This window comes from Amphiura filiformis, chromosome 19 (assembly GCF_039555335.1).
Source record: "Amphiura filiformis chromosome 19, Afil_fr2py, whole genome shotgun sequence".
In the NCBI taxonomy this organism is placed as follows: domain Eukaryota; kingdom Metazoa; phylum Echinodermata; class Ophiuroidea; order Amphilepidida; family Amphiuridae; genus Amphiura; species Amphiura filiformis.
Genome location: NC_092646.1, coordinates 17,571,891 through 17,599,778, shown reverse-complemented (window position 1 = coordinate 17,599,778; position 27,888 = coordinate 17,571,891). Strand labels below are relative to the sequence as shown.

The 27,888-nt window shown below is 42.2% G+C and overlaps 1 protein-coding gene across 1 annotated transcript; it reads left to right on the top strand.

Moving 5' to 3' along the window:
• Positions 1–674: 674 nt before the first annotated feature.
• Positions 675–26,648, top strand: LOC140141010 (coiled-coil domain-containing protein 81-like). The gene is made up of 12 exons (XM_072162786.1): positions 675–935; positions 2,059–2,120; positions 2,405–2,561; positions 2,905–3,161; positions 4,049–4,128; positions 14,442–14,650; positions 15,206–15,675; positions 16,595–16,702; positions 17,051–17,220; positions 18,079–18,157; positions 21,801–22,024; positions 22,686–26,648. Exons 1-12 carry the CDS (start codon positions 854–856, stop codon positions 22,948–22,950), a joined length of 2,163 nt encoding a protein of 720 aa, XP_072018887.1. The 5' UTR covers positions 675–853; the 3' UTR covers positions 22,951–26,648.
• Positions 26,649–27,888: the final 1,240 nt, after the last annotated feature.

Genomic DNA, 27,888 nt, shown 5'->3' with positions numbered 1-27,888 from the left:
TGATTATGAATTTTAAAATTGTACAAAAAAGTTTAAAAAAAATATTTCAAGAGTTCAAGACATAAATTCGTAAATATTTACTTTCTAACTTGGTGCTAATTATCAATAATATAACTCTCCACTCTTGCAAATGTGCATGTTATGTCTGACATTAAAACATTGTAAAGCTCATGAGCTGCAGCATGCACATGTGGCATGTGCAGTAAAAGGTGCAAAATTATGCAGTCTCATCTTTCACACTGCACTTCGTAGCTTTCGTTTAGCTCAACCATATTTACCTTGTCCTTGCAACCCCCGAAAATTGCGGGTGCAGTTCGGGCACGATGGATTACTTTGCATAGTTGTCAAATGCAAAGTATGCTCTTCTAAAATTCAGCAAATAAAAAGCATTTTCTCGGATAAACGTTCACATACGCACGGCTGTCAAATTCGACGTCATTTATTATGATGTGAGAACCTCGTCCCTAAAATCAAAAAGTAAAACGGTAGAATACAGTACTGCAGTGAGAATGATTGAACTTTGCGTAAACATTAATCAATTTTGAGAATGAGGCTGCAACCTGTTTTTGTTTCTTCGTAAACAATCGGAAAAACTTTCGGGAGTTCTCGGTTGTTGGTCCCGGTCAAAGTTCATAAAGTACACGTGCTGATGAATATGCATGACGTCCATGGTAACGTACACACAAATGGACACAAATCGCGATCATCAAGCATCACCGGTATGGCCGTATCGACAACACCAGAAATGAAATAGGCCAAAATAACTTAAAAACATCGAAGGATTTCTGTGAAACTTGGCCGAATATTTATTCGTGCCTTTAATAAGGAAAACAACAAGTAACCACACAACAAAATGGCAGACGTCTGTCAACAAGAGCTAGTTTCCAACGCGAAGAGACATCGCTTTTCGACAATTCCAAAACTTACTGATGAAGGTGAGTTTTCGTGTACAACTTGTTGGCAGTGTTTATTCAAATGTTTTATGCAGCCATAGGCTTACCATCAACAGGTAGCCAGGCGCCATTAGTTTGTGTATTTGACTGACTAGTTTCGTCCCGTTTTATGTAGCCGAATTTTAGGCAATAACCAAGCTTCCTTCATGGTGTACTGTGTTTGATTGAAGTAAAATTAAACAAGTTGGTATGTTGAAGGAAGCCTGTCAATGTGGTATGTGTAATGTGTGTCATGCTTGAATTAATTAATATTGAGGAGGTTCATGATGATGATGATCACTGCATTATCATGATATATTTTCATGATTAAATATTAGTGATTCAATAGAATTCAGGGCATCTGCACCTGTTGGCTAATCTCCATAAACAACAACAAAAAAAGATCACAAAATGAACTTCTGATATATCATGAACGCAAAAACGGCCGGGGCTTATTAATATATTTTCATGACTACACGGTTGTTTATGCCCGAGGGGCCACTTCCTCAAATTAATAACAATAACTACCGGTACCAGAAACATTAATTAAAAACATGATTTTTGTTCATTTTCCCTACCCGGTGATCTCACATCCGTGACATCTCATACCCGTTATATACTTGTCTTTATGCCGTGAATGTATGAACGCTTATGCCTCAGCATGTTAGTATAAACAACTAGCAACCAGTGTTCGAAATAAGCACTTATCCTCTTGTCCTCTTGTCCAAAAATCACTGGGGACAACCATATTGTGATATGTACTTAATATCCCCTGGAGGCTGGACAACCACTATTTGGATTCTAGACTTTGCACTCAAAAACATGACATATATATTGGGGACAACCAAAATGTTTTGAGGACAAGCAGAATTCATGCTTTAGTTGTCCTCGGGACAACCTCCATATTTTCCTTATTTCGGACACTGCTAGCAACTATTATTTTCACGAAAATAATTTGAGTGAAACCTGTTTATACATATGCAACATTCTCTGTCCTGTTATTATCATTTACTTCTAAGACAAAAATGTACCATTTCACTGTCAATAATTTTTGTAATGTGGTTTTCTCAATTTCCATACACCAAATGTTGGCAATGTTTTAAACATTTTTCTTAATCTTTCACAGATGTGGTTAGCGTGTGGGATAATGTTGCATCTTTTGTGGAACGACACATGTCCATGCAAAAGGTAAGCTCATCAAAAATGTGTTTGAGTATAACTTTGTGCTTTTATTCTCGACCAAATGAGAGCTGCACAGTATTGGAAGGAAGGAAGAGTATTTTACCAGTACACTTTCTTAATTTTATAGGCATATGATTGAAAGGCCATTTATGAAAGTTGATTTGAAGTTGATTCTCCACATCACTTTTTCATTTTGGCCAAAACCTTCATTATTTTCATTCAACAATATCCATGTGAAATATTTATTAGCCTAAAACATGTGTCTTTTACCATCTGCATTATCTTTTCAGGGTGTACATATAGCCGGCCTAGGAACATTCACATTCACACAGAAGAAATTAGACGTTGGAAATAACAAATTTATTCTCATGCAGAGACCAGTTTTTGTTTTATCAGAAAAATTTGCACAGACCCATGGACTCAATTATACAAAACATTTTACTTCAGGTAAGTATGAAAGTTTGTAAAAAAAACAATATTATTTCATCCTGTCAAGTCTGAGGAGTAATAAAGAAAATCCAAAGCTGATCTTAAAGCCATAAATACGATACTTAATACGGGGTTTCTCTCACTTTACCTTGGTTTTTTTCAGCTCAAAATGGACAGAAACTCTTCCCAACAATTATTACTCATATTATTTCAGTATTTTGACTTGATTATAGAATATATAAGAAACTTGAAGGAAATTGTACATTCAGGCTTTAAATCGGGTGATTACCAAAGATTAAAATTGTGCGCCAAGTTATTTTATTGATTTTACTAACCATCAAATCACACCATTCTTTTCCAGGTCAAATTCCCATTGTTGATCTCAACTTCTCCACACTGTCCACTGAGAGTCCCTTTGATAGAGACACAGTAGAAGGATGCGTCAAAGAGGTCCTTCAAGCCCTCGCCAGATCCGTCCAATCAAAGAGGAACGTGGAATTTACATTTACTGGAATAGGTCGACTTGCCATCAGGGATAATAAAGTTAAGATGAAGTTCTACAAGGATTTCTTGAATATGATGGACGGGTCAGGAGTTTTAGCTGAAGCATTGAGAAATGTAAGTTTGTTTGTTTGTTTGTTTGTGGACAATATTTGTGGTCTGTCAAAAATGACAGAGCAACAACTAGGCTGTGTTAGATTCTTTTCAAGGGTTCGAATGTTTTAATGGTAAGTGGTAACTCGGTGTTTGTTCACCAGATTGTATGATATCTTCAGTGAGATAAAATCTAATCTCACACCATGATATGGATACTTTTGTTTAGTTGTTGGGCTTAATTCTACTATTGAGAAAAATACAAAGACTATATATCTGTTACAGATCACTTTCATTTCAATAGCGTTATCTCAATTTTGCATTCAGACCTACTGATTGACACTGGTATTGTAGACAAAGTTTTTGCCAACATGCAGATCTCGATGAAACTCGTCTGCAGTTCAGGAAATAGTTAGTGGGCACATTGGCTTGATATCATTTAATATTAGCTAATATGTGGCATGATCAAGGGGAATGAGTCACATGTCGACCCTGGTCGAAAATGAGTTTTACTTGTGTTTCTAAAGAGGACATTTAGAGCTTTCAGAAACAGAAAACCCCATGTTGATACAACTTTTCTTTGCGAAGTTATGTCAATTTATCAATTGCTGAAAACAATATAAAACAAAAGAATTTTAACACTTTCTTTGCCAATATCTCAAAATCAATATTAGCATCATCCGACTCATTTCCCTTGATCGTGTCACATATTGTTGTTGTTAATGTTACACTACTCTTTTAAATGATAGACCTTTTGAATCTGCAGAAAGCTGAATCTTGGTCAGGGATCTAGTTACCATGATAGAAGTTGCTTTATTCCGTGTGTAGGTAACTGGCTCGCTGATCAAGATTCAGCTCGCTGCTTTGAATCCAGTGATGCATTTTCATCATATTTATTCTTTTATTTACAGAGGGCTGACACTGCTGATTCTGTGTTATCCAGGGCTTCTACCTGTAGACCATTCACAGGCAATACTCTTGTACTGCCTAGGTAAGAACATTTATTACACTATATATTACACCTTTAAAGGTATTCCATGTCAGGGTTTTTTCACCTATTGTCTGAAGAGGTAAAAAGTTTTTTGTGTTTTTTCTTTCTTTCTTCAAAGAGAATTATACTTCTGAGTGAACATAATGTGCTGCCTTCAGTCATGTACTGCCTGGTACTTTTTTAAAATCAATTTTGATATTAATAGCATTATTTTATATTTTAGTGTACATTAGTGCCCCCTTCTCATATAGTCATTACAATGGCATATAAAGTAATAATGGTCATTCAAAAGTTTCTCAAGAGCTAGTCTCTACACTATTTATAAGCTGGTCTTGCTACCTTGATAAAGAAAAGTTTGTCTTTTCAAAATGTTTGATAATTTTAACTTCATGTATTTTTTTCAGCCCCCATTGAATGTTGTGTCATATTTTTTCTGTTTTTAAATCTTGATTGCAAGAAGGAATTTTTTTTTATCATTACCCCTTTTTCTAGGCCATTTTTGGAATATGGATGGATCCCAATTTCTTGAAAAATTGGTATATTGATGGCCCACTGTCCAATTCTCAGTGGCACACCCTGCCAAGCCAAACTTGAATATCCCGCCCCCCCCCCTGCATTTTGTCAGATAGACAACCAAGGCTGAAATTAAGTGGGGGACAGGAGCCGTTTGGCCCCCAGATACTATGAAATGGCCCTTGGTTCCATCTCAATTGTAGTTGACCAGGGGACACTTTTCTCACAAAACTGGCCCCTAGATAGTATCAAATTCAAAGCAACTAGTGCTTATATTTAACTCATCCAGCACATCTTTAGACTCAGTACACCGGTCGATCTTACCGTTTCCGATGTTGATTAAGATACTTCTTGCATCGATCCCGAGATGCGGAAAAACCAATAGTCATTTTGTCCCACATAAATGAATAAATAACAAAACCCCCGATCCCCGAGTGGACTCACCCATTCGGTGACGTCACACACGATAATCATCCTTATCCTCCTTGGTTTCTAGATGAGATAGACGTGTGGATTTTTCTTTACCAACGCTAAGTATCATTACGAACCAAAGGACGAGATATACAGTTTGTTTGTTACACTGAGGTAAAAACCAACCAGTATAGTCGCTAGGGAGATAGTTTTGACGACATTTTTCGGCTAGAAAAGTGACAAAAACGATCAAAAAACTTAGCTTGTATGTGTGTTTCCGTTCATATACGGTACACGTTTTCAAAATGGCCGCCCTTAGGACGCCATTTTATTTTTGTTCTCACGTAAAACAACTATAACAGACTAGTAAGTTACAATAGATGTTTGTACAGTACTGTGTATACATGTATGGTGAGTGATTATCGCTATGTTTATGGTGTGCTCTATCGTTATATCTTTCAGTACGCGTCTGATGACGAGTTACTGCTAAGAGTTCGGTGGGTTTCCGAAGGGACCAGCCTGACAAATCTTCCCCAAAAGGTTTTCAGTTTTCATCCCTTTGTATATATATTTTTATATCATACCACTACATCAGCGTCAGCCACTGTGCGTGTGGGTCTGTTTATTGGGCTTGAGCTTGTGTTCGGGGGTAGTGCTGTACGCTCCCCGAACTACAATGTCTAGGCCTTGTCAATCATGCCCTTCCCTTGTACCAGAGTGGGACCCGCATCCACTCTGCTACTCCCACAGGGATTGCTCTAAATCAAATAAGTGTGCTTCCTTTTGCATAGGCTTATCGGACATCCACTTCGAGGATTTAGAAAGTAGCTCTCGTTTAGGTCTTCGACACAGACAGAAGACGAAGACTAAGAAACAGAAGCCTACAGGTAAGATTGATATGGTAGGTACTAGCGAGGCCGGCAAGGGCCACGCTAAGGTAACCTCTGGGGCTCCGGTCCCGGGCAAGCAGGCGGACCCTCCGGGACTGCTAGCGAGCCGAAGGCCTAGCAGCCAGCGAAAGCACTGACTTAACGTCTAAGCTAGTAGCAGGCAGCAGGGCGGTACTTGCCCTAACAGGCGAGTACCAGTCTACCAGTGAGATCTCTAGCGAGCTTCTTGCAGGTGGACACCCGTCTATTGCTGGCTGAACAGCGGGTCTAGCACCCATGAAGTAGCCGGCGACGGACAGTATGCCAAGGGTACCCGGGCTTGCCTGGGTTGAATCTAGCATACAGCGTGCAGCGGACTTGCCTCGGCGGTCTGTAGCACGCAGCGTGCCAGTGGAACCCGGCTTGCCTGGGTTGATCCACGACACGCAGCACGCCTTTCGTTCCCGCAAGGGTCGAATGAAAACGCGTGCATGGGTTTAGCAGAGACGGCGATACCGGGCTAACGCTTCAGGTGTAGTCTTAGCAGAACCAACTGGGGTTGTCACACGGCAGCGTTCCATGGTGGGACCGCCGAGTGATTCCCCTGGGCCTTGGAATGGCTGCCGGCTGTCCTCCGGGACTGGCTAGCGGCTATATCGGGTTGGGCTCGCAGTCTCTCACGGGACAGCGACCCAAGTGCAAACAGTGGCAGCTACCGAGACGAAGCTACGGCTTGACTTCAGTGGTAGCCACTATGCACGCCGCCCATAGCTGCCGTGAGTGGTCCGCCACACACAGCGACCTTGGGCGAGGCTCAAGAGGTTAGGGTAGGTAGTTTGAACAGCCTGGCTGATCAACAACCCACTTATGTCCTCGAGAGCCAGCAGAGCGTGGGTGATCCATTACAGTCAATGGGTCAATTACCCTCTTATGATCGATCACTATCTATTCAGCGGAGCATGGCTCCATTGATTGATACTGCCTATTCAGGTAGCGAGGTGACTGATCGAGGGTATACACGCTCAGCTACCCGTGATACTAGGCAAGCTCCTTTTAGCCAAGGGACAGCCAGTATAGCGGGGTACCCATACACACGGCTTGATCCTCTAGCGGGAACGCTGTGAGGCATGGGTACAGTGGTACGCAGCCGGGAGCCCTACCGGGCACCTACGCTACAACCACGCAGGTACCGCAGTACTCGTCCTGGTTACCACAGTCTCTGTGGCAACAGGGGGAGGCGGTACTGGTACTGCCGTTCCATGGGGTTTCCCTGGTGGCGGATCCTTTCAGGGTCAGCTACCAACAGGGTATGCCCGTGGTATCCGCCGCAGGGTGGTTTCTTCCACGGTCTACCACCGTGGCAAGTGCCGCCTAGCGTTGGGCAAGCAGTACCACCAGTTGTTACCCAACCCGGGCGGCGCGTGGCTAACCCTGATACAGCTCAGGGTAGGCCGCACACTGCTATGGCTAGGGCGACAGCAGCGAGAGCGTGCGGATCCCGGGGTGCTATAGCTAGCATCTCGGGGTCTAGCGGGAGTACTCCCTCTTCTGCTGGTGTTCAGTTGGCTAGCCACACGGTGGCGACACCTCCCTGTCCACCTTCAGATGCCCGTCGTCAGATCTCTTCCTCATCAGAGAGTGAGTCAGAGTCTGAAGGCGAGGGAAAGGAGTCGGAAGATGAAACCAGTAGCGACTCACAGTCTGATGAGACTGTGCAGCTAGCTTCAGGTATCCTTCCCCCGCTTCCCCGTGAGGAACTCGCTAGCAATGGTCTGCCTGCGGACACCGCTGAGGTGATGAGCCGTGTGGCCCAAGGTTTGGGCCTGGCTTTCTCTCAGGAGGAGTCCGTTCAGGAGGACCAGGGCATCTTTCAGTAGGATGCCCAGCTAGCGGCGTCCACACAAGGGTCGCCCGCACTTGCATTCCCCGGCGGACCTCAAGGGTAGGTTTCAGTAGGGCTGTCAGGCTCGCTGGAGCTTCGACGCCGCGTGCTTGCACGCTTCCACTGCGTGTTTCGCAGGAGGACTACGAAACCTACCTCAGGGTCCCTGACATGGATCCAGACGTTGCCAGGCGCCTGCCGCTAGCTGCCAAGGCGCACGGGTCGCTTCTCCCCAGTGGGAGGAGGAGCTAAAGCTCATCGATAAGCGAGCACGCTCGCTTATCAGAGTCTCTAGCGTCCACGGTAGTGCCGCCAGACGGCCCCCAGCGTCGGGCACTACTGTCAGAGGTCACTCAGCTTCTCACGAAGCAAGCGATTGTCCCGGTCCCCCCCTTTCACCAAGGGGTTTTGGAGCACGCTTTTTCTGGCTCCAAAGAAGACCGGCGCCGGGAGGCCCATTCTGAACCTCAAGCCGTTGAACGAGTTCATCAGGCCCAAGAGGTTCAGAATGGAGACTCTCGCTTCGGTGCTAGCCTGCCCCATCAAGGGTATGTGGGCGGCATCGCTAGATCTCTCGGACGCATAGCTGCATGTTCCGATCGCACCTCAAGATCAGAGGTTTCTACGCTTCAAGGTACAGGGTCAAACTTACCAGTTTCGATGCCTGCCATTCGGCTTGTCCCCCTCCCCCAGAGTGTTTACACTCCTGGTTAGGGCGGTGGCAGCGTATCTGAAGCGCAGGGCAGTGAACATGTGTTGCTACCTGGACGATTGGTTCATTTACGGACGCACCCGCTGGAGACACAGTGTCTCGTGGAGTTAGTAGTCCGTACGGTGCGGGACCTGGGATTTCTGATCAACGCAAACAGTGGCAGCTACCGAGACGAGCTACGGCTTGACTTCAGTGGTAGCCACTATGCACGCGCCCATAGCTGCCGTGAGTGGTCCGCCACACACAGCGACCTTGGGCGAGGCTCAAGAGGTTAGGGTAGGTAGTTTGAACAGCCTGGCTGATCAACAACCCACTTATGTCCTCGAGAGCCAGCAGGCGTGGGTGATCCATTACAGTCAATGGGTCAATTACCCTCTTATGATCGATCACTATCTATTCAGCGGAGCATGGCTCCATTGATTGATACTGCCTATTCAGGTAGCGAGGTGACTGATCGAGGGTATACACGCTCAGCTACCCGTGATACTAGGCAAGCTCCTTTTAGCCAAGGGACAGCCAGTATAGCGGGTACCCATACACACGGCTTGATCCTCTAGCGGGGAACGCTGTGAGGCGTGGGTACAGTGGTACGCAGCGGGGAGCCCTACGGGGCACCTACGCTACAACCACGCAGGTACCGCAGTACTCGTCCTGGTTACCACAGTCTCTGTGGCAACAGGGGGAGGCGGTACTGGTACTACCGTTCCATGGGGTTTCCCTGGTGGCGGATCCTTTCAGGGTCAGCTACCAACAGGGTATGCCCGTGGTATCCGCCGCAGGGTGGTTTCTTCCACGGTCTACCACCGTGGCAAGTGCCGCCTAGCGTTGGGCAAGCAGTACCACCAGTTGTTACCCAACCCGGCGGCGAGTGGCTAACCCTGATACAGCTCAGGGTAGGCCGCACACTGCTCTGGCTAGGGCGACAGCAGCGAGAGCGCGGCGGATCCCGGGTGCTATAGCTAGCATCTCGGGTCTAGCGGGAGTACTCCCTCTTCTGCTGGTGTTCAGTTGGCTAGCCACACGGTGGCGACACCTCCCTGTCCACCTTCAGATGCCCGTCGTCAGATCTCTTCCTCATCAGAGAGTGAGTCAGAGTCTGAAGGCGAGTGAAAGGAGTCGGAAGATGAAACCAGTAGCGACTCACAGTCTGATGAGACTGTGCAGCTAGCTTCAGGTATCCTTCCCCCGCTTCCCCGTGAGGAACTCGCTAGCAATGGTCTGCCTGCGGACACCGCTGAGGTGATGAGCCGTGTGGCCCAAGGTTTGGGCCTGGCTTTCTCTCAGGAGGAGTCCGTTCAGGAGGACCAGGGCATCTTTTCAGTAGGATGCCCAGCTAGCGGCGTCCACACAAGGGTCGCCTGCACTTGCATTCCCGGCGGACCTCAAGGGTAGGTTTCAGAGGGCTGTCAGGCTCGCTGGAGCTTCGACGCCGCGTGCTTGCACGCTTCCACTGCGTGTTTCGCAGGAGGACTACTGAAACCTACCTCAGGGTCCCTGACATGGATCCAGACGCGTTGCCTAGCGCCTGCCGCTAGCGGCCAAGGCGACGGGTCGTTCTCCCCCAGTGGGAGGAGGAGCTAAAGCTCATCGATAAGCGAAGCACGCCGCTTATCAGAGTCTCTAGCGTCGCTACCACGCTTGCCGAGCACCTCGGTAGGAAGGTAGCGAGCGACCACGGGCAACGTCGGAACTCTTCCATGAGGTTAATCTGTTAGCGGTGCTAACAGCTAACCGCGACGAGAGTTCTATGGGCCTAGCCCATAGGATGTCATCTCGCCGCCGGAGAATGCCTGTCTGTCCCTCCAGTCAACTTACGGCTCCGACTTTGCTGATGCAATGAAGAAGTCAGACTCGGTGGGACAGGGGCTGCTCTTTGGAGAGGCCTTTTGCGCTACGGTTGAGGACCGGGCAAAGAAGGCCACCAATGAGAGCACTCTGAAGAAGTCGGAGGCTGCCCTGACCAAGGGAAGGGCAGTAAGGCTAAGAAGAAGCACAAGAAGAAGAAGTCTTCTAAGCGTTCTTCAGCGCCAGCTCCGGCTTCAGTACGACGCGCACCACAGACTACACCGAGCCGAGGCTACTCCAGCACCTCCCAAGAAAACTGGGAAGCGCAAGAGTAGTGCTGGACCAGTATGGCAAGCCCCCAAGAAGAGCCGTTCTTCTAAGGGTGGCAAACCAGATCGGTCCTGAGGGCACGGCGGTCGACAGTCCATGCCGGCAGGTTTGGACTTCCACAGGGATTCCCCTGTGGGCGGCCGCTGTGCATTACGCCCAGAGATGGCATGCCATCTCACCGGGCGCCTGGGTATTGTCAGTGGTCAGTGGGGTTACAGGCTGGAATTTACCAGCCACCTCTCGTGCGCCTGCACGATTCAGAGGTCCACGGTAGTGCCGCCAGACGGCCCCCAGCGTCGGGCACTACTGTCAGAGGTCACTCAGCTTCTCACGGCAAGCGATTGTCCCGGTCTACCCCCTTTCACCAAGGGGTTTTGGAGCACGCTTTTTCTGGCTCCAAAGAAGACCGGCGACTGAGGCCCATTCTGAACCTCAAGCCGTTGAACGAGTTCATCAGGCCCAAGAGGTTCAGAATGGAGACTCGCCGGTGCTAGCCTGCCCCATCAAGGGTATGTGGGCGGCATCGCTAGATCTCTCGGACGCATATCTGCATGTTCCGATCGCACCTCAAGATCAGAGGTTTCTACGCTTCAAGGTACAGGGTCAAACTTACCAGTTTCGATGCCTGCCATTCGCTTGTCCACCTCCCCAGAGTGTTTACACTCCTGGTCAGGGCGGTGGCAGCGCACCTGAAGCGCAGGGGAGTCAACATGTGTTGCTACCTGGACGATTGGTTCATTTACGGACGCACCCGCTGGAGACACAGTGTCTCGTGGAGTTAGTAGTCCGTGACGGTGCGGGACCTGGGATTTCTGATCAACGCCAAGAAATCCAATCTGGTCCCACGCGAGACACCACTATTCTTAGGGGCCCAGATCAACCTCAAGGAGGGGATCGCGGTGCCCTCACCCGAGAGGGTGACGAACATGGCGAGGTGTGCCCGACTCTTGGCCGAGTCAGAGGGGCACCCGCTGTGGCATGGATGAAGGTTTTGGGCCTTATGGCCAGTATGGTAGACCTCGTGCCGTGCTGCCGCTTTCACATGAGGCCTATACAACTACACCTTCTAGCCTTTTACAGGCCCAGTCGTCACCCAATATCCTCGCGGTTCGATGTCGGAGATCGCGCGAGAGGAACTCTGGTGGTGGACCCATCAGCCCAATTTGACTCAAGGTGTCAGGTTTCCTGCACCAGCGGTAAAGGCCACGTAGTGACGACCGACGCGTCAAAGCTGGGCTGGGGGGCCACATCCACGGGACTCAGTCTCGGCCTATGGTCGGCCACGGAGACGGAGTTCCATATCAACCTTCTCGAACTTTGGGCAGTGGAGAGAACTCTCCAGCATTTCGAGAAGGTGATCGTGGGATCTCATATCGTTGTCCAAACAGACAACACAACCGTGGTGGCCTACCTCAACAGACAAGGGTGCACCAGGTCACCACGGTTATGCCTGCACGCACTACGCCTGATAGGGTGGTGCAAGGCCAGGCAGATTACGTTGAGAGCGATGCACATCGCGGGAGTCACCAACATCCCCGCGGACGATCTGTCACGAGGAAAGGTGTCGGGACCTACAGCCTGGTCCCTTGCTCCGCAGGTCGCCCAGAGCGATCTTCGAGGTGATGTACCACCCCTCGATAGATTTGTTCGCATCTCATCGAAATCATCAGCTGCCGTGTATTGCTCAAGGGTCGCAGACCCACAGGCATTCGCCGTGGGACGCTCTGTCCGTGAGACTGGGAGGAATGACTGCTTACGCTTTCCCCGATCTCACTGCTCGCAAGGGTGGTGACCAAGATCGGGAGGGAGGATTGCAACGTCATTCTGATAGCACCGTTCTGGCCGAAACACCTGTGGTTTCGACCGATGGTGGATCTACTAGCGGCTCAGCCGCGAGTACTCCCCGAAAGTTACCAAATCTACTCCGGATGCCCGGAGGAGAGGTACCAAGTCTACCACTAGAGCACCTGCAGTTAGCTGCATGGCCCTTATCAGGAAGCGTCTGAGCGGAGGCTTTTCATCAGAAGCTGCTTCTCTCATCGCCGGGGTAGACGAGAGTCTACCCTCCGCACGTATAGTCAGCGTTTGGCTCCCTACTACGCATGGTGCGATGAGAGAAATACATCTCCCACTAGAGCCCCTGTGCCTCTAGTGGCAGATTTTCTGACAGAAAAGTTCAGGTCAGGACTTCAGCAGGCAACGATCGCCAACTATAAGTCAGCCATTCTCTCGATTCATCGGGATTTGAAGACGGGTCGACTATCAATTCAGATGGGTCCCTAAGTCTTCTTCTCGACGGTATGTTCAACGAAAGCGCCCGCCGAAAGGAAGGTGGTCCCTCCATGGGACCTCAACACAGTCTTGGAGTATATTAAGGGTCCCCTTTTGAGCCCCTGTCAAAAGCGACCCTTAAATACGCCACTCTTAAGGCGGCCTTTCTTCTGGCGTTGGCTTCGGGACGGCGCTGCTCAGAGTTGCACGCAGTCTCGACGTCAGCCTCCGTATTTACTAACACCGGAGCGACGCTGTTTCTTCGCCCGGATTTCCTTGCAAAAAATGAGCGAAGTACATTCCGACACTCGCCCTCTTCCTCCCCAGTATTGGGCAGGGTTCGCCATCAATAGCCGAAGACAGGTTGTGGTGCCCGTGAGGGCGCCACAGCACTACCTTGGCCGAACACAAACCTTAAGAGGGGCTCATGACCGCTTATTTATCACTCACGCCAGAACCGCACGGTCCAGCCGCTAAACAGACTCTGGCACGGTGGCTGGTCCAGGTGTTGGTGGACTCGGGCGGCAAAAGACGCCGCCCAAGGCCCACTCAACCAGATCTATCTCATCTTCGTGGGCCTACCATAGGGGGGTCCCCATAGAAGAGATTTGTCAGGCTGTGTCTTGGAAGAACCCGTCGTCCTTTTCCACGGTTTACTACAAAAACGTAAACCAACGACCAGGCGATAAGTTCTCCAGGGCTATTCTATGGAGATATATGGTGGTTGGGTATCAGGTGTTTTGGCGGACAATCAGAATTCCAACATGGTAAGAACCAGTGTTTCTATTCTTAACCACTGAACTTTCAGTTCAGGGTTTTTGTCTGTTCACGTAGTCTTTCTGTTTCCGGCCGTGAGGGGGGGGAAATAGTTTGACCTCGCGATTACCATGCTACCCACTCTCCCGATCCTTATCAGATGCTGGCCAATCTTGTACCTCCATCCGTCGGTTACTTGCTAGATCGATCTTTCAGATGTTGATGCAAGAAGTATCTTAATCAACATCGAACGGTAAGATCGACCGGTGTACTGAGTCTAGTCCCAAACAAAAATGTTTGGTAGACTCATAACCGTGCGATCTTACCTTTCCGATGTTGATTATCCGACCCCGCCGCCCTACAAGTTTGGCGAGTAGGGGCTGCCCAAGTCGGATAAGGGATGATTATCGTGTGTGACGTCACCGAATGGGTGAGTCCACTGGGGATCGGGGGTTTTGTTATTTATTCATTTATGTGGGACAAAAGGAATATTGGTTTTTTCCGCATCTCGGGATCGATGCAAGAAGTATCTTAATCAACATCGGAAAGGTAAGATCGCACCGGTTATGAGTCTACCAAACATTTTTGTTTGGGACTATTTTTATTGGCCCCTTGGTAATTGGAAATGGCCCTGGTTCCTCCAAATCTTGGTGAACCAGGGGCCACTTTTGTGACAAAGTGGCCCCTGGTTCAAGCTCTCTTATTTTCACCCTTGTAGACAACTGATTAAGAGAAACAAAGAGTGTAATAGTTAATTTAATTTGATTTGATTTTTTTTTTGTAGAATCACTCAAGGTGCTGGTAAAGAAGGTTTTGCTTTTGAATCGGACAACAACAACAAATCCCAAGCCATGCCATCCATTGAAGAAGATATCCACCCTCCAGAGGAGCCAAATGAACCTGCTCAGGAAGCTACAGAATTCAATGATCAGATGGATGGTGTGGAAGAGGAACAAGATGTCCATCTGGAAGATTTAGAATATGCTAATGAAGGTAGGTAAAAGATATGTATGTTTTGTCTCAAGCATCTTCAACATGGACTGTTCCATTTAAACTCCACACTACCCCTGTGGAAGATTTAGCAAAAGTCTTCCATGGAGGGAGTATGAGTTTCAAATAGAATAAACAACTGGGTAACTTCCATTTGAAATACTCACTCCAATTGTGGAAGATATAGGAGAAGCCATGATACTAATAGAGACTCCAACATTAATGTTTTTTGGCCGATGGCTTAGTCTTTTGGGGAAAAGTTGGTTTTGAGAACCCCTTACCCAAAGACCACCTATTTGGAAGCTGTGCCATCCAAAGATTTGACCCCAAAGTTGAGGGCTGAAGCACATCACTTTGTTCCATCCAAATTTGTTGTGAAAGTGATAATCATAGTAAGCTATCAAATTCTTTAACAAAAACGTAGTATATAAAAGGCGATTTACATGCTAAAAATGTCCATGTTTTCACTGAAAACAGTATCGATCTTTAACTTGACATTAATTGAAACTTATGGTGTATTTTATATTCTTCTTTTCACTTGTGTTATAATTACAATAGAACCAATCAGAAAACCACCAAGCAGAACATCATCTCGTCAAGTTATCCATACACCAAAAGCAGTCGGCATCAGCCTCACAGACGATCTTGTCCAGAAATCACCAAGTCCCCCTCGTGGCATCCGAGGCAACGGCATGGCACCATCACCACCAAATGGCAAACCTTCACCACTCAGGGGTGAATTCCAACCTCCAAGATCCCTCCCACCCATGACACCAGAAGAGAAGAGGGTGAGATTGATGGAGGAAGCCTTGGTACGATCACGCTCAATGACACCACCTGCATCTGCATGTAGTCATGACGATGGAGGAAGAGCTGGTCAAGAACTCTGTTATTTGTGCCACCAAAGAGCCTCAAGGAATATACCGGTGTCATTTGAGGCAGAAAGAAGGAGAAAGGAACAAGAGCAAGATCGTTTGATGCAGCAGTATCAGCACATGAAGGATACTGAAGCAATTATTAAGGAACAGGTAATTTATGATATAAACATTTATATTTTTCTGCAGTGGCGGGCGCCAGGAAATTTTTTTTCGGGGGCATTAGGGGCAAAGTGAATTTCAGGGGGGCAAAATCAAAAAATTACCGCAAAAAGTGGACATTTTCGTAATTTTGGGTTTTTCTGGGGGCAACAGGGGGAGGCAAGAGTTTTGACTGGGGGGCATCTGCCCCCCCGTGGCGCCGCCACTGTTTATCTGGCATTATCCTCTTCTGCTTCTCCTTGTTTATGTCTGATAGAAGTGCATCAATTTTCACAGCTCTTAAAAAGACCTTTTGCACTATCCACAAATAATCTACTATCTATGTTGAGGTGGTGGGCAGAAGGCTGTCAGCCTCTTTGTTGGCACATAATATACACCTCTTCTCGATTTGGCAGTGTGCGCCTCGGTGAGTTTGTGTCTCACATGTATTTGTCTCTAAGTTGGATGCTGGGGTGTGTTGTATCCAGGGCAGTAGCGGCACCTGGAATTTTTTTTTGGGGGGGGGGCAAAGTGAATTTCAGGGGGATCGTCAAATTTTCCCAAAATCGCCACAAAGAGTGGAAATTTACATAATTTTGAGGGGTTTGCCTCAAAAGTGGGGGAGGGGCAAACTGGGGGGGGGGGCAAGAAAAATATGGGGGGCAAAATCCGGCAAATCCCCCCCTGTATTGCCACCACTGATCCAGGGGCAGGAACTGTTTCTTCAATGTTTTACTTTGCTTCAATTGTTGTTTACTCCCCCCTTGCTGTTTCATCAGTGATTTAGTCTGTTTTAATAGTTACAGGCTATATCAATTGGTAATAATATTTCACTAAAGGATAAATAAGTGGTGTTTTGGGTTTTTTTTTCAAAATGCTTTATACGTCTGCTTCATCGTTGTTGGTTTATTTTATTTTTTTGTCTTTACAGGCTCAAAATTTTTCCAATAGACATCATAATCAGAAGATTGCAGCATTCAATCTAGGAGTTAGTGAAGCCATCAAAGGAAAGAAAAAAGAAAGGTCTACTGACTTCCATGTAAGTATTATTTGAAAATTACCATATGTTTCATATAAATCTGAAAGTTTTTTGAAAGCAATACCTACAAACAGTGTAACATGATCAATGTGCTCTGCAAAAAAAAGTAAAAATACACCAAATGACCACAGTAATTCAGTTAAAGAAAAAAACGGATGGATGCCAAAACTGTTTATCTTTGGCATTTTTCCTATTTTTAAAAATAAAGACAAAACTGAATCATTAATCAAGCATTTGCAAAAGGTTTGTGCAAAACCCAGGATTCAGCTGACTTAGCTGTTATGGTAAGGGTCTGAACAGAAATTTGATCAATTAATGGCAACAATTTCCATTTCTAATTTTTTGCAGAGGTCTTACGTGTTCCAAAATCGACCTTTGACACCACCGCGTCACATCAAACAGGAGGAATATTCCGACCAACTCGGTGATCAGGTTGAGGCGAAGACGACCGACAAGGTGAAGAGAACACGTGATAATGAGTTCCTAGAAAGACTTGAACAAGTCCAGCTAGCAGAAGAGTAAGTGTTTTGTGTTAGATTTGGCTAGTCCAGTTGGAATCCATACACCCCCTGTGGAAGATATGTTCTTAATCTCCCACACAGGGAGTGTAAATTTCAAATGAGATTTCCAGAATGGGTGACTTTATTTGAAATCTACACCCACTGTGTTGGCGATTTGTTAAGGTTATATCTTCCATGGGGGTGTATGGATTTCATCTGGAATACCCCTTGGAAGTGTCATTCAATGGGGGTATTAAGTCCAAACAACTATAATATGGGGCATATGCTATAGGCTCAACATGGGTCATATACCAGTCATCTGGTATAACAATGACGTACCCCTTGGTTTTTGTGTATGGATGGATATTCTTTTTTTTTAAATATTCTTATTTTTAAAGAAAAATAACCAATTTCTGTGTAATTGTAGGCAAATGTGTCACTCAAAGTCCCCATTTTGGAAGATTTATCATCCATGGGAGCAAAAAAGATAAATTCCTACTCCAATTTTGTCACCAAAAGACACAGGGATTTTGGCACCAAATGTCTATCAAAATATCATAAAATGAACACGTCTTCATTTTCACCAAAAGACCACTTTTCTCAACTTAAGTGTCAAAATGTTGCCTTTTGCAGCTCAAAAATCAAGTAACCATAACTTTTTAAAAACTATTAATTTTCAGTTGAAATGTATCTTAATATAGGCCTACTTCTTCAATTTTGTTTTGCCTTAAATATTACTTTTAATAAGTGGTTAGCAAGTTTTCTTTTGGTTTGTTTCTTATTTGAATTTCAATTTAGCATCTATTGCAAAGGTAAATCATTGTACTTTTCAATAAATGTAATTAAAAAATATTTATCTTTTCCTTTTTTTCTTAGACTGGCTGCACAGAGAGAACAGTATCTTAGAGATAAAGCATTGCATACAGAATCCTACCAAAGAGCCCTATCAGCACAGGTAAAGCATTGTATTATGAATTACTATAATATAGCCTTGCTTCGTCAAAATTGTGTTTTGTCATCACCATTGTAGTATCTCTTGAACTTATCCATTTTCATATCACATGTGTGAAAGTGCACCCAATTATTGCATGTTTGCATCTTGCATGTTTTTATATCATTTCTATGTGTAAACTGTAGTTCATACAGTGGTGACATCAAGATTTTTTTCTGGGGGAAAGGCAAATTGGGAGGGGGGGAATCCAAAAAATTTGCATTTTTGAACCCCAAAGTGGTAATTTTCATTGATTTCTTTTTTGACTGGGGGTGCAGGGGCAAAGCCGACATTGGGGAAAATACCCCCTCCCTTAATCCTTCTTGCCACGATTGTTCATATGATATTATCATCATTTATTTTTTTATTTTGATACCTTTGTTTCTTAAACAATGTGTTTAAATATGCTGCAACCAATGAGAAATAGAATTAAAGATAGGGAATTGTTTTAAAAAAGTGATATATCAGGTCTGTGTCAGTATCACATTGGTTTTAATGATTCTTGCATCGCATGGTCTAATTTGTTCAAATGTTTTTGAATTATTTAATGAAAGAAAACCAAAGCAAATTATAACAAAGGTATCAATGATCTTTCCATTGTATTCAATGTGTTATCGATATTTTTCGGATTAATCTATTATTTTCTTGCACATATTCTCTATACCTATTATTATAATAGTGTTGTTACCTTATCATTGCACTGTTTTCTTTTCTTTTTCTTTGTAATTGCCTGCACATGCACTAATATTACATTCATGCATAATGTGCACACATTTAACACCCACACCCACCCCCACACGCGCAAACAACCACCCACATACAAACACATAAAAATTACACTGTGCTCTTTTCTTTTCTTTGCAACTGCCTGCACATGCACTAATATTACATCCATGCACACCCCACACATATTTAACACACTCCCTAAAACATTCACACAAACACATGCAAATACACCCCCACACCCCAACACACCCCCTTCACATATGCTTGTATACTTGTGTAGATTCACATTAGAGATCATCTCTCCAAGCCGCACGATGAATATCAGGAGGAGCTTGGTGGTGCAGCATGTGGGGACTTTGCACCACGCATAACCATTTCCAGTCACAAACGACTTCTGGGACCACTTTCGCTGCCGGTCCCAAAAATTGTCCTTCCATTCTCCAAAATGGAGCCACTACGCCTTAAAATGCCTGATTCACGCACGGTAGAGTAGTTTGCACTAGTTTAGTTTGTAGAATATTGATGTTTTGTAAATTTGTATGCACTGTAGGACATTTGGGCTATACCAGAAATTTATATCCTCTCTATGTTAAAGGAGTTTGATAATTTCAGGAATTGCCCAGATGTGTTCATATGAAGTGGTGAACTTTGTGTTGGCCTTTGACTAAATGACAGGAAGATTGAGGGAAATTCTAGATATCATCAATTGTTTTAGGTTTAATTACCTAAAGGTGACAAAATAGATAAGAAAATATGAAGTATTAGCTCTAAAATAATTTTCAAAAGATTATGTTGAATTCAATTGTCAAAGACCAACATGGGCATAATTATTACTGTTTAATGTCTTTAGTTGAGCTCTCTTTAAATGTGTTTTTTGTTTTGTTTTTTGTTTTGTTTATTTTTTAGGAGTTTGTTTGTTTTCTTATTCAATAAAAACCTGGTATATAATAGCACAACAACTTGGTTTTCAGTTCTATCCAATATCCCAAAAGAATACTTCCAAACCTGTTTACGAAAAGACTGCATAATTGCATTCACATAACATTATTGATTACCCCCTCAGGCATTTTTCACAAACAAAAGAGAAACCTGTCGCTGGTTTCCTGATTATATTGTTAAAAAAGGAAAATGCTTTCTTTATTAATTTTTAATTTATATAATAAGAATTTTTGATTTCAATCGATGACAATTTCCTGTAAGCCATTGAATAGCGTAATAGTGGCACTTTGCTCTCATTGCTTTGTATGGTTGTGTGATGTTTGCTGGCATCCTTGTCCTTCACCATTACATGGGGCATATGTGACATGATCTGGTCCATGGAGGCCAAAAGAGGCATTTTTGAAAATTGACTTACTATGATGATTACCTTACATTAGGCTATCATATTAATTTAGGGAGGTCACACTTTAGCCTAATTTGTGTCGTCACAGCACAGAAATTTGACTCAGAGCCCGAAAGTGCTGATTTTGAATTGATCAGAATTACTGATTTTATTCATTCTAAAAGACTCTTCTTTCCTATTTCAACTCACCAATGTACAAACATGATAAATCTTGATTTTTACAGTCATGGAACGTTTTGAAATGTATTTTTTCTGCAATGGCATTTGACGCATTTTTGCTTCTGTTGTGTTTTGTTTGGTGAAATGTCATATCCGCAGAAAAATTCTAGTTTAGTTGTTGGGAAATCAAGTTACCCTACAGTGAGGAACATATGCAATGAATTTCTTGCATGCTTTTTCCTAATATTGAATACAATTGCTTTCCTGGGATATAACTTTCTCTTTTCTACAATAAATGGCTCAAAAGTTATAACAAATTCAAAATGGTACCTTTTTTGGTTGATTTCCCTATAAAAACGTGTGTGTTTTCTATGGGGAAAATCCTACCAAAATTGAAATTTTCATTTTGGTCATTTGGAAAATCAAGTTACCCTACAATGAGGAAAGTATGCAATCAATTTCTTAGGTGGTATTTCTAGATATTGAATAAAAATGCTTTCTTTGGATATAACTTTCTTTTTTCTATGGATACACCGTTCCGAAGTTATAACAAATTGAATATTGTGGTTTTTTATCAATTTGTCTGTAAAAACGTGTGTGTTTTCTATGGGGAATACTTTTCGACGGTCCTTGATTTTTGCCATTTTGCCCATTTTCCAGGTCTTTTATTTCAGAAACTGCACAATATATCATGCCTGTTATTATTTTAATTCTTTAATATTAATGGATTCAGTATAATTATACTGAATTTGGATCTTTGAAACTCATATTTAAGTTTTTATTCTATATCAAAGTTGCCACTTCGTTAAATTTGGGTGTTTTTCACCGATTTGGGCTGAAAATCGGCATTTTTGGGAATCTTAAAACTGTAATAACTTAAAAACGCTTTGACCGATTTTCACCATTTAAATTGCTATGAGTTTAGTTTTGTAAGCACTTTCAGAAAAGCTTTAAACCAAGGAGATAAAGCATTGATTACAAAATAGTGTGACCCCCCCCCCTAATATTATACTGAAAACACCAAAGGTCTACCATACTTGATTCTAATTTGTGAAGTTTTGTGATGTCTATTGTTTATGTATTTTATTGTTTGTTATTCCATATTTTGCCATTATTTCAATTCAATGTGAAAATGATAAGTGTTTGACTAAAAGAAAAGTTGTGAAATTGCAAGTGGTTTTTTTTTAATTTTTAGAGTCAGGTTTATGGTAACTTGTGGCCGAATCACAAATTTTTATTGTCAAATCAGTGCAGAGTATGTTAGATTGATTCAAAACATGTACATGAGAATCTTTTGAAACAATGTTGTTATTCATTTTTGCTTAGTTTTTTTATTTCTCGAACAAAACTCAATTCATTATTTTTCTTCTTTCACCTCAGGTTCGTTTTAAGCCACTCCCCCTCCCTGCTGCAGTATCTGACTCCAGCGAGCCCATATTTGGGAAATATGACGCATCTAACGAGCAATTAGCAGAAAAGCGCCCGTGCTATAGAAGTTTTAAAGAGCAACTGGCTGCAGTGGAGAATGCTAGGAAAGATAAGTTACTGCAGCATCTGAGACAACAACAAGAAGAGAGTTCAATATTGGACAAAACTAGGAGAGAGTAAGTTGATGATATAATTATACCCATGGGAGGCATGTGGCCCGCATCAATTGCAAAATTTAGAAAATCCCATAATTGAAAACGGCTTGTACCCCCCCCCCATCAGACCCGGTGCCCCTCCCCCAATCATGGTCAGTGTCCCCCATATGATGACCGATGCTATGCCACTGCAAAAGTCCCTGGCATTCTTGGTTGCAAAGTTAGGGGCTGTGCAATAATTATGAGCCCTGGGGTGAGGGTAAAATTGTGGGGGGCAAGACATTTGTGGAGAGCCGAAAGGGGGGGCAAGCGATTTTTGGCACCAATTCTTGGGGCGCCTTTTAATCAAAATGCTCTAAAAAGGCTTAGGAAAAACATAACGGAAATGCTTAAATATGCAAAGATTTTTTGGCAGGCAAAGAGGGGGAGGCAATTGATTTTTGGCAGGCCGAGGGGGGGCAAACTATTTTAGGAAATAATTATTGCACGGCCCCTTATGACCCTTTTTCATGTGCAGGTGTCAAATTCATTATTGCTGAATTTGTTCTGATGGGATTCAAATCTTGTCATAGTTTAATCAAGTTAAAATAATCGCAGTCATGATGAAGAAAATCAAATCTCTGTCATGTTTTCTTACTTTAGTTTTAAACTAATCAAAACCGGTACCTTTTTTGCTCAACAGGCTTATCGCAGACAGAGCTGCCAGATACGAAGATCACTTTGGTAATCGTAAATCACTTGAAGATGATTGGCAGAGGGCGGCATCACTCAAGCGCATACGAGAAAAAGACTATGAGCTACGTTCACAAACTCCCGGAGTCCTTCTCCACGAACAATGCGATAAATACAATCGATGTGGACAGTGCCAGAGACGAAAAGCTAATGGCGGGGAATCAAATATTTGGAGCGAAACAAGATATATACCTGGATCACGACTTATGGTATAACTTTTAAAAAAATTTAAAATATATTTTCTTGTAAAGTTTGGATGAAACACTTCTGTAACTTGTGAAAGTTTGGATTAAGGAAAAAGGACATTATACATATCAAGGTTTGTTATTAAGGCAGATAGAGCATGAATTTTATTTGTATAATTCTTGGGTGATACCTGTAAATTTCATGCATTTTACTTAACTTTTAAATCAGTATTTGAAATAGCAAATTAAATATCTGTACTTTTTTTCCCATTTCAAACTTAATCTTTCAGCTGACTTAACACATTTTCCAATAAGATAATCATAAATTTCCTTGATTTTTGTCACAAGGATTAAAACATACATGTATAGATTGGAAAAACTTTTTTGTCTTTCAGCAATCAACCCTTTCATTTGTAAGTATTGATTATCATAAGTACTTGCAAATTAAAACATTGTATTTCACTGATATTTATGCAATAATTACAGTATTTTGAAGACACATTCCGTATGTATTGACTATATGTAATCTTTCAGTCTTATGTTAGAAAACCAGACATGACACATGCTTATGAGTGCTTTTGTGAACTCAAGAAAAAGTGATAGCTGCATGCTTCAGAAAGATTAATTAACCACTTGATTTTGCATTATAAAGATATGCAGCAGCTTTTCTGTTTTCAGTCTCAAAAGATGTAAAAACAGTGTGCCATAAAGGTATATGTATAGTCCATTTGTGATGCAACAGTAAAAGGGGGAACTTTGCATGTGAAGTCGCTTTTGAGTATTTCTGCTTTGAAATCATTTTGCAAGCTTTAAAATGACACCTTATTTGATCAAGGCTTCATATTTTATAAGGTAAAAAGCATCCCAAATTCTTATTATTATCTTTATCTTGAAAAGCTGCAAAATCCCTCCATTTGACATGCTGTATCACATTTAATTAAAGAACTACTTAATATATCAGAAATTATATCAAGAAAGCTTCCAATATTCTTGTCTTCTGTAATAGACTTGTATGTCAAAACTTTGTTATAGTATATACTGTAAAAGTTTTTGTTTTGTTGATTTTTGATTTTTAGAAAATGACAAGTGCAAAAATAAACTTCCTCTTTTACAGTATTTATAAGAGTCAGTGAGGTGTGAAAAATTATCCCTTTTTATATGCATGTAGACCAACAGTACACTTTTCTAACTCTAAAATAATGATGATAACTTGATGAACACTATATACTTGTAATCATGTTATATGGAGAAAATGCAAACCTTGTAAAGATTATTTAGGAAATATCACTCTGAAAATACCTGTCAGTGTTGATTTTTTGTGTGTGAAAACAAACTGTTTAAAATAGCTGAAATAAAATAGTCTTCAAGATTATACAACATGCTTCAACCATAATGTTGATCAGCAATAACTGTAATCCTGGGGGTAAAACAATGTTTCAATTTCCAAATTAGAAGGGAAAATACAGTGGGTTTTACATCTTATCTGTACCAAAGCAATTTAAAAATGGAAGTGGTACCATTAAAATTTAAAATTAAGGATATGGCAAGTAATTGTTTTGAACTTCTTCTTGATTCAAGTTTAAATCTTCATTCCCAGAAAGTACCTTTTTTCTGTAATGGGTTGTTCCATGTGAACTTCATACACCCCTACAGAAGACATGATCTTATTCTCCCACACAGGGGGTGTAGATTTCAAATAGAGTCGCCCATTCAGGTAACCTCATTTGAAATTGACACAAGATTAAGGTCATGTCTTCCATGGGGGGTATGGATTTTAACTGGAATAGTGCAGGGGTTAAAATCTGAATGAATTCCACTGTGTTATTACACCTATGCAAATTATGCTGTTTTAAGAAATTAATTTTAAGTAATTTAAAATATTGGCTACATAAAGATTGTTTTTAAACATTGTCTTTCATCCATCAAGCAATTCATATGCTTTCTTTGCTGCACTACTATACTTATAAGGGTTAGAGCATGAAGACGCTATATATCTACAATAGCTGTCAAATTGTAAAATATAGAATGCAGAAATTGTTAAAATCTTTCAGAGCAGCTATTGCAGATGTCTTTCTGCACTAATCATGCGACATTGGGCTATTCCAGTTGCAACCCATACACCCCCTGTGGAAGACATGACCCTAATCTTACACACAGGGAGTGTGAATTTCAAAATGAGGGTTACCTGAATTGGTAACTCCCATTTGAAATCTACACCCTCTGGAAGATTGAAGGCCATGTCTCCCATCAGGGGTATGGACTTCAACTGGAAGGGTGCAGTTTGCTATCTTATTTCAAGATGTACTTTGCATTCCAAACTTGAGATATTGAGATCATGCCAAATAATTATACAGAATTTAAATTATGTACAATAATATTATAAACTTTACATGTACTTATTTTTTTTTCACAAATGATGCACACTATTTTCTATACAAAGTGAGGAGTGGGAAGTTCTGCTTAAAAGGAGTATTTTGTGATCCTCTTTTTACATCATTTTCAGTAGACATCCACGAAAAAAGCTTACTCCCAAAATTTCAGTTGATTCTGACTTTGCATGTGCAAATTAATCATCACACTACTCCATTATGACAGGCCACTGTATTGTATAAATATCTTAACCTTTTTTGAGAAAAGTGGGGGGGGGGTGTGGGTGAAGCTGTGGATCACAAAATGCCCTTTAAGTAATAAATATTTCATTTTTTAAATCTTTTTGTAATTTTATTATTATTAAATCTTTATTTACTACAACATTTTGTAAAGAGTCAAACACAACTGGAGCAATTTATAGTATAATGAAAAGTAGGATTCCTTAATTATAAAATTATTGTATTTTAAAAGCGTCCAACACATAATCATGCAGTACTATAATTGATTGACTACTCACATATACATGGATCATAATCTGTATAAAAGGAATATATCCCGACCCTAAACCTAACCTAATCCTAATCCTTAACATAACTCTAACCTAATTCTTACACTGACCCCATCTTAACCTTAACCTACTCCCTATTCAGAAAAATACAGAACTAATTTTTTGGGATTAAAAAAATATTATCCAGTTTTGCCAAATGAAACATAGCTAAATCCTACCAGTCCTAACTGGCAATAAAAGTCAAATTTTAATATTTGGTCAATTTCTTGAAAAAAGAGCCAAAAACATGCATTTTTGGCATATTATAATCAGATAATTATCTGATTGGTTATCAGAATGAAGCATGTCTTTTCCAAAAATTAGACTGCATAAACTGAAATTAGTCTTGATACAAGTCTTTGCGAAAAACACCCTAAAACGCATGTTTTTGGCCCTTATTTCCAAAAATTGACCAAATATTAAAATTTGACTTTTATTGTCAGTTAGGACTAACTAAAGGATTAGGATTTAGCTATGTTTCATTTTTAATCCAAAAAATCGGTTCTGTATTTTTCTGGAATAAGGAGTAATCACCCTTATCACAAACTGGCTGTGTCCATATGTTGTTATCTCCCATAAGCATGAAAAATATCCTGAATCAAATTCAAATTCATTTAGGTTTCCCAATAGATTCAATCTGTAACTTACAAATTTGCTCAAGTTTTTGTAAAAATGTAAATTTTGCATTACTTCCAAACTTATTAATTAGCACTGTCAACAACTCAATTATTGGTTTATTTGCTGTTTTATCCACCTGTATTTCAATTGTACAGATACATACAAATAGAATAAAATACTATGCACTTTGAAATTATGATTGTGTGTAATTTTTCATTATTGTCATTCCCATTTTTAGTGCTGAGCATGTATTTGTGGCATTATAGTCAGTGTGGGGCAAAGATCTAAACGCCTTTGCTTTTAACTCGACTCGAAAAACGGTATATCGCAGACTGGTCAAAATATTTTTTCCGTATATGGGTGTCCCTGAAAGTACTGTATCGTCGGAAACTTTAATTGTTTGGGTATTTTAACATCACAACTAAACAACTAAATAACTGATGTGGTTGAGGAATAAATCAGCTCTTACATACTTTTTGAATTTTGACAATTGACCACACTGTTCGTGAAATATAAGAATTTTACGAAACTCCCTCAATTTCAAACCTTTCCACGAATTCAAATACCTGTCGACGATCTGCATTTGGAGTGCTAATCACTGCGCATAATTAGCGCATGAGGCGTCTATTGTCATTGACAGATATTTGACTCTGTGGAACAGGCTGAAAATGAGGTAGTTTCGTAAAATTCTTTTATTTCAAAAAACGGGGCGGTCAATTGTCAAAATTCAAAAGTATGTCATGGTGAATATATTCCTCAACGACTTCAGCTATTTAGTTATGTCTGGTTTATGCGTTAAAATGCTCAAAAAATAATTCAGTTTCCGACGATACAGTTCTTTCAAGGACACCCTGTATGCACTTGTTATTCTTATTATTTCACCAGTATGGAACACTGTCGACCTGCTTTATATGTCCACCTCACTTACTCCATTTGTTTGACATCTTGTCCTCACCCATGTGCTGTTGGCCACCGTGATTCTTAGATCGTTTATTTTTGACCATTTTTGTCAAATCGTATCCAGTAGGAGGTTGTCTCCCCCTTTTCCCCCTCTAAAAATCGTGGTTGCGACACTGGGTTAAGAATGCATTTTTACCCACTCCCACCCAAAATAATATCCCTTATTTAAGTAGACAATGTCGCCCAAATGAAACTCCCAAAGATCTGGCCAAAAGATTCACGTAGGCCGAATACGTCAACCAAGGAATATCATAGTCTCTTCCAAAGACTCATAAGAAGACGTTATCTAATGACCATAATCACTCACCAAATGCTCACCTGCCCAGTTTATTATACATTCGTATCGAAACTCAAAATGGAGATGTATGAAGGGCTCAATAGACCCCATTGTTCTACTCCTAGTAATGACTCTTTTTTCGTTTTTCTCTCACCAAAAGACCCCTTTTCCGCTGAACGAGATAAATCGATATTTA

Excerpts from the sequence above, each read along its gene's own strand:
- LOC140141010 (XM_072162786.1), top strand. The coding sequence starts at position 854 with ATGGCAGACGTCTGTCAACAAGAGCTAGTTTCCAACGCGAAGAGACAT. Across the intron at positions 3,162-4,048 it reads TAGCTGAAGCATTGAGAAAT|AGGGCTGACACTGCTGATTC; the intron begins GTAAGTTTGTTT and ends TTTTATTTACAG. Across the intron at positions 17,221-18,078 it reads CAAGTCCAGCTAGCAGAAGA|ACTGGCTGCACAGAGAGAAC; the intron begins GTAAGTGTTTTG and ends TTTTTTTCTTAG.